Source organism: Scardinius erythrophthalmus (genome assembly GCF_964197995.2).
Source record: "Scardinius erythrophthalmus genome assembly, chromosome: 17".
NCBI lineage: Eukaryota > Metazoa > Chordata > Actinopteri > Cypriniformes > Leuciscidae > Scardinius > Scardinius erythrophthalmus.
The window spans coordinates 33,593,022-33,600,490 of record NC_138237.1 but is presented as its reverse complement, the minus strand read 5'-3'; the positions used below and the strand labels follow the sequence as shown (position 1 = coordinate 33,600,490).

Below are 7,469 nucleotides of genomic sequence, written 5' to 3'. Positions count from 1 at the left end.
GTCTTTTAAAATGTCAATGACGTCAGAATGCTGACGTCATTAGCAGAATGCTAGCGTGTTATGGGCAACAACAACTCAACCTGTAAGAAATCGAAAAGAAATAAGTACTCTTTCATTCAACTTTCGACCTATAACCCATGTTGAACTTGGAAAATCTACAATAAAATCTGAGATTTCTCAAAGGCAATCAGGTGAAAGAGACACATTTAGCCGTATAGCCCCATTGACTCCCATTCAGTCTGCACTCGCCCGCGATCACCTCCAGTGGAATTCTAATGGAACTGCAACCAACCATCTACACAATGGAGCTAATAGGAAGTGCCAAGGCTCTCCGTAGACGGGCTCTGTTATTACTAAACTTTATTAAGAGATGTGTGATACAAAGAAAATGAATTTAGCAACATTCTAACACTTTTTCCTGCACATCCACTGTCCAAAATCACATGTAGCCCAAGACTGGTTGCCCATTGAAGCTAAGCAGGAATTCCCTGAAATATGTATTTATTATGTATTTTATTATTATCAAAGACATTCTCTGTTATTATTCAACGGCTATTTGTAGATGTAAGGAAGTGACGTATTTGGCCCTAAGACGTTTCCGGTTATTTTGCGCGCACATTCGAAACATCGGCAGACTCGGGTGGCGCTTTATTTACTTCTTCATACGAATAAAACATGTCAAAATTAAAATTAGGACCATGCTGTTCGGTGGCTGGATGTTCTCTCAGGGCCGGAACTAACTTGCTGTCGGAAATCAAAGCGTTTAGATTTCCGAGAAACAAAAAACAATGTGACGCCTGGATTGCGGCAGTGAAGACAGAAGGCTGGATACCAACAAGCAACTCTAGGATATGTAGCACACATTTTATCTCTGGTAAGTAAATTTTGTGAATTATTTCTATTTCTATACGTTCACTAGTTAAGTATGGTGTATCATTATTTGAGCTAACGTTAGCAGTGTGGCTCCGTCATTGTTTTCAAATATATATAGCATGTAAATAGCTTGTTTTGATACGTTTGTAGTGAAAAAGCCAGGTTTTTATTTCAGTTTGATTTCTAAATGCTGTAATTAGGAAGGTAGCCGTACATTAGTTGTCTAGCTATCTATTCAGCTGACAGATGCAGTGTATAGGCTAATACTTTATAATAATGTTTCATTGTGTAACGTTACTTATACTTGTAAGTTACATTGTGTACAACTTAACTGCATTATTTCAGAAATGATAACGATAAACAACATTTTTACATCACTTATTAAGCTTGTTTAATGTTAATTCCAACATGCACTAATGCATTTAAGTCCGCGTGAACCGGAAGTTGCAAACGACTTTTCTCCAGTGTTGTGACGTATTTCCCAGTGAAACGGAATATTGAACAGAGGGCAGGGTTTTACTCTAGCGCTCCTCCTCCTCTCCATCTCTCGCTCATTACAGACTAACGGTTTGAGGGGAGTGGTTAAGCGCTTCCCAAACCAAGCCGTCAAACCTACATCATCAGAGAAGGAACGCCATTCCAGACCGGAAGTAACTTTTCAGACTTTGATTAAAGATTACGACGGCAAACAATTTTTTTTTTCTGTGTACTAACTTGCACGGATACATTTTTCACCACAAGACTAGTAATATGCGCTAACAAAGTAAATAGGGTCAATTTTGATTTCAGTTGGCCTTTAAGTAACGTTAAGGGTTAATGGCCTTCGAGGTGTCCATTGTCAGGTATTAATGGACGACGGCGAGGTCGCCCCCGCCGAAGGCCATTAATACCTGACAATGGACACCTCGAAGGCCATTAACCCGCTTATACCATGGTCACTTGCCAAATAACACATTTTTAAAACATTATTTTATATTTTAATTACTTTTACAATCGAAGTCTAAAGTTTTTACAAACAATAACTTGGTTTCCCTGGTTACGCCTGACGGTTTATTTAGCAACCGGAGATATTTATAGTCCGCTCGATTTATAGTCCGTATACATACAACCGGCACATCCGGGAACTTAACTGTCAATTTTGTAACCGCCCCTTTTTAGGGGAAAACAAACCAGACTTCTTATAGACTGCAATACAAAATAGCGGCACAAAACAACGTCCGTACACAGCCGGCAGACGTGTATAACTTCAGAAATCACTTAGATGAAATACGTTGAGTAATTATATGTCCACCCTGCCTTCCATAGAGCGTGAACGATACATTTATAAACTTAATTTGGGCAACTTAAAAACATATCCCGTTTCATTCTACCAGCGTCAAATTGGTCTATCAACCCCACCCAGTGGCTTACCCGGACATTTACTCGTACCTCATCGAGTCACCAGGTAGCCAGTGAATGATTTTACTACGGTTTTAATAAGTAAACATCTTTAAATGTATAATATTGTGTCTTTATATTTAGAGTAGCTACTGAGTGCACGTTTCTGTCCAGCTATACAACTAGCCTGATTTAGCTTTCGATAGCATCATCCGTAATTCATGATATTTCCATAACAGCACGAAATTGATGATGATGGCAGGCAGAGATGGGCATAAATACATGGAAATGTATTTAAAATAAAATAAAAAATACAAAATACTGTGTGGAAAAAAATAATTAAATACAAATACATAATAGGGGTAGCCTACTGTGTGAAAAAAAAATGTTTAAATACAAATTACATGTTTGTAAGGGTTAGTACACGTCCTCAATCCGTTACTGTGTATGGCGCTCGCCGGATTGTTTTCCCCTAAAAGTGGGCGTGAACCTTTTCAGAGACGTTCTATGACGCTACGCCGGTTGTATGTATAGATACTTTGACTGCCTGTTGCTATGGTTACTCACAGCTGATGTAGCCAGCGCATTTATTTATTAATTTCGAACGGTAAACAGTCAGTTTCACCAGAACTCCTTTACTAGGTGTCCTCTATCACGTTTTAATGGACACCCTGCAGCCAATCAGAATCGAGTATTCACCCAGACCATGGTATAAACAACAGTATTGATATTTTTTCTTCATTGCTCATTAACCTGGTTAAGTTAAATATTAACTACATTTAATCATTTAGCAGATGCTTTTATCCAAAGCGACTTACAAATTAAGAGAGCAATAAAAGCAGTCAAATCAACTTAATTAAATAAAGAAATACTTTTTTATTAAAAATCTTTTTAAAAAGCGTTATAAAGTTTTAACCCGATTCTGCCATAAGCTGGAATTATGTTAAAACACAAACAAGCTGTGCATTATGAACGTGTGAACAATTGTAAATGTATTAATTAGAATTAATAATAAAAGCTGTGAATTGTTTATGATACCTAAAATATGTACGGATATAAGACAGTCTTATACAAAATATATATATATACAGTGCAGTATGCAGTGATCATACTGAAAGCTAGCTAGCTAGTTTATTGCTAGATTACATTATTAAAAATAGTCTTGGCCTTTGTCATCATCTATCTTCAACCAGTGATGTGTGAAAGCTATAACCATCCCAATAATGTTTTTCTACTTTTGTCTTTAGGAAAGCCATCGAATGACCCTCTAAATCCAGATTACACACCATCAAAGCTTCTACACAGACCTGAAACCTCCAGGAAAATGGACCGTTATCAGAGGTCTCTGAGACGAGCATCAGAGGTCTCTGAGATGAGCAGTGGAGTTCAGCCTACCGAGGAAGTAGAGGACATGGACATAAATGTAACAGAAGTTAAGTCCTACAATAATATGTGTGTTAGAAAAGATCTCACGACGAGTGATATTGAAGATATGCAGAAACTGAACGCATCTTACAAAGAGCAAGCGAGAAGCCTAGAATCAAAGGTACAAACTCTCACCTGTGAGTGGAAACAACTGAAATTTGATGTGGATTTAAATGATGATCAAATCATTCACTTCTACACCGGCCTTCGCTCATCCAAAGTGTTTTTCACCCTACTGACACATCTTACCACTTCTTGGAGTCCGAGAACCCCGAGTCCTCCAACACCTCTCCAGTTTTACTTAGTCTTAATGAAACTGAGACTTGGCCTCACTCATAAAGATCTTGCCTTCAGGTTTCAGTGCACTTGTGCAGCAATCTCTGAAATATTTCATGACTGGTTGAACGTAATGACACAGCGCTTCAGCTTTCTAATTCAGTGGCCTTCTAGGGAAGAGGTTAGGAAGAATCTTCCTGCCCTGTTCAAAAGCCCCCCTTTCAATTCAGTGAGATGTATCATAGACTGCAGCGAGATCTTTATTGACCAACCAACATCACTCAGCGCAAGAACAATGACATACTCCAACTCTAAGTCCCACAACACCATCAAATTCCTGGTTGGCATCAGTCCAACAGGGTCAATCACATTCCTCTCCAAGTCTTGGGGTGGGAGATCCAGTGACGAAACGATCACCAAATCATCTGGTTTAATTGATCTTTTGGAAGAGGGAGACATTGTCATGGCTAACAGAGGGTTCAGTTTCCCGGAGTATTTTGCCTCGAAAGGAGTCCAGCTACTCATACCAGCTTCGACCCGTGGAAAGACACCGCTTTCAGGACAGGAAGTGTCTGTGTCACGTCACATGTCAAGGTTGAGGGGTCATGTGGAAAGAGCTATTGGTCGCATTAAAAAGTACTGCATTTTGCGACAAACGCTCCCCATGAACTTGGTGAAGCGAAGGTCAAAAGACACAGTGGCAACTGTTGATAAAATTCTGTTGGTTTGTTCTGCATTATCTAATTTGGACAAGTCATTAATCAAGTAAAAAAAAAATACAGTGGTTGGAAACCTTTTATTTCATTATTGAATGTACTGAATTAACATTGGTGGCAGATTTAACACATGAAATGTTGCATTGTGTATATCCTTTGTATATAGATTTTTATTGATTTTTTTTTTTCTAACTATCTACAATTATTAAACATTTGTTTGTTAATGAGAACATTTGCTGTTGTGCAATTGATTGAATGTATTTCACAACAAAATGAACAGTTTTAACAGTTTACTTAAAAGGCTGCGTATGATTTCACATTTATTTGGATTATGAAGAACACACTGAACAAAACCATTGCTCACCATGGTGCCTTTTTAAGCCTACACTTTTCAGATGAAACACCTTTGTGACAGACAGAGCACTGTGTGACACGTGTTTTAGACCTACTTTTAGACAAACAGGAAGTCTCTGCGATCAGAATTTGTTTCCTCAGTTTGTGTGTGCAAATTCCTGTGAGAATGTGCTGTCTGTAGAAGAGATGCAGTTCTGGTCTGAGCCCAGTACTCTTCAGAGAACTCTACTTTCTGAGTGTGGCAGTCTTCTGTTGTCCAAACGACAAAAGCGTGTTAAGGGTTTTCCTGTTAGAACGGTGTCGTGTTAGTGTTGAGGTTTGCGCTGAGATAACGGATAATCGTTTGCACCTTGGAACCTATTTCAGGGAGTGCATTCTCGAGCCACCAGGCACTGTTTTGTGCGGATGGGCGGCCGGAGCGCGTTGAGGGTTTTCCTGTTAGAACGATGTCGTGTTAGCGGCCCCTAAATTAATAACTAATGATCTTCGCAATGGAAGTGAATCAATCAATCAAAACTAACTTTAGCTGGACAGTAACTTTATCCTAGATCTGCTGTAAGGCCAAAACAATCTGTTACTGTAATTTCCTATTATCACTGTAAAGCTGCTTTGAAACAATTCATATTGGCCATGCAAGTGCAGTGCTCACTAATAACCTCCCCGGTCACCTTAGCAACGAACCACACACAGCTCCAACTTCACCAAATACAAGACAAACATCGTCCACATTGTGAGAACAAATGTTTCTAACTTTTCCGCTATTGAAGTAGTTGTAAGCATTTAGACTACGATATGCCTTGAGCGCTTCTCTCATGTAGACACACTCGGTCTCAACCAGATAATGATACACGTCTGGATACGTCACTTCAGGTAAACGTTTTACGTCCTGAGCGAATAGTTGTCACCTCAGGGCCTGATTCAAAGGGTAATTCCACATTATCGTCTGTTTTTATATATTTTTAAAATTCTTTATTCTTTTATTTTGGATAGCCCCTTGAGATGTACCATCTCATTTTCAAGGGGGTCCTTTCAATCACTGATTGAAAATAACAACAAGAGCCACAGATGCTCAAAACATGACAATACACAATAACACATGTAAAAAGAAAGAGCACAGAAATAAAGACCAAACTCAACAGGACATCATTCACAGCATGTACCCCCCTAAGACCCACCATCTCCCCAAATTATACAATAAATTACATGGTTTACATTGACGACAAAAAAAAAAAAAAAAAAAAATTAGTTAAAAAAAATTAAGTAATAAGGCCTCATAGGCTGTTCACATGACATTACAGCATTCTAATGTCCGCGTATAATATCTTAACTGTTCTGTTTTAGCTTGACTTAAAACATAAGTGCTAGTCATTTTGTTTTGACAGCTCTGTGATTTAAAAATGGCGCCACCAGAAATGCTTCAGGACCAGATAAGCAGTATCATTGCAACACGTTTGTTATTGTTTACTTCCTGGAAATGGTCGTTAGTATACTGTCCCTGGAATTCACCCTGTGCTGCAAGATACATTTAGTTTTACATTCAAAAGCACCACCCTTCAGATGAGACGTTAAACGGAGGTCCTAACTCTCTGTGGTCTTTAAACATCCCAGCAACCCCGGCATCCTGACCAAATTTGCCCATTGGACTCTGTCCATCATGACCTCCTAATAATCCCCATATAAACTCATGGGCTTCATCACTCTGTCTCCTCTACACCAATAAAGTTGCGGGCGTTCTGGCACAATATGGCTGGCGTCGCATCATCCAGGTAGATGCTGCACATTGGTGGTTGTTGAGGAGATTCCCCCTTCCATATGTAAAGCGCTTTGAGTGCTGATAAAAGCGCTATGTAAATGTAATGAATTATTATTAAAGGGTTAGTTCACCCAAAAATGAAAATTCTGTCAGTAATTACTCACCCTCATGTTGTTCCAACCCCGTAAGACTTTCGTTCATCTTCGGAACACAAATTAAGATATGTTTGATGAAATCTGAGTGCTGGATCACTCCTCCATAGGCTTATGGACACTATAACTTGCTGGCCCAGAAAATGTATTAAAGACATTGTTAATATAGTCCAAGTGACTCCAGTGGCTCAATCTTAAGTTTATAAAGCGACGAGAATACTTTTTGTGCGCAAAAACAAACAAAAATAACGACTTTATTCCACTTTTCATTTCCTTCTCTCTGGACCTCGAGTCTTTTTACGTAGTGTAATAGCGTAGCGCGTCTGTGTTTCACGTCACCACGTATCACACATGACCAGAGTCGCCCAATAGTGAGCCTACGTGGTGACGTGAAACACAGACGCGCTACGCTATTACACTACGTAAAAAGACTCGAGGTCCAGAGAGAAGGAAATGAAAAGTGGAATAAAGTCGTTATTTTTGTTTGTTTTTGCACACAAAAAGTATTCTCGTCGCTTTATAAACTTAAGATTGAGCCACTGG

The 7,469-nt window shown here is 39.0% G+C and overlaps 1 protein-coding gene across 1 annotated transcript; it reads left to right on the top strand.

Moving 5' to 3' along the window:
* Positions 1–597: 597 nt before the first annotated feature.
* LOC308705545 (uncharacterized protein) lies at positions 598–4,963 on the top strand. Its single transcript, XM_081390590.1, has 2 exons — positions 598–874; positions 3,498–4,963. Exons 1-2 carry the CDS (start codon positions 676–678, stop codon positions 4,718–4,720), a joined length of 1,422 nt encoding a protein of 473 aa, XP_081246716.1. The 5' UTR covers positions 598–675; the 3' UTR covers positions 4,721–4,963.
* The last annotated feature ends 2,506 nt before the right edge of the window (positions 4,964–7,469 follow it).

Bases quoted from the DNA above. Each gene is read 5' to 3' on its own strand.
- LOC308705545 (XM_081390590.1), top strand. From the start codon at position 676: ATGTCAAAATTAAAATTAGGACCATGCTGTTCGGTGGCTGGATGTTCT. The intron at 875-3,497 runs GTAAGTAAATTT...TTTTGTCTTTAG, and splicing joins TAGCACACATTTTATCTCTG to GAAAGCCATCGAATGACCCT.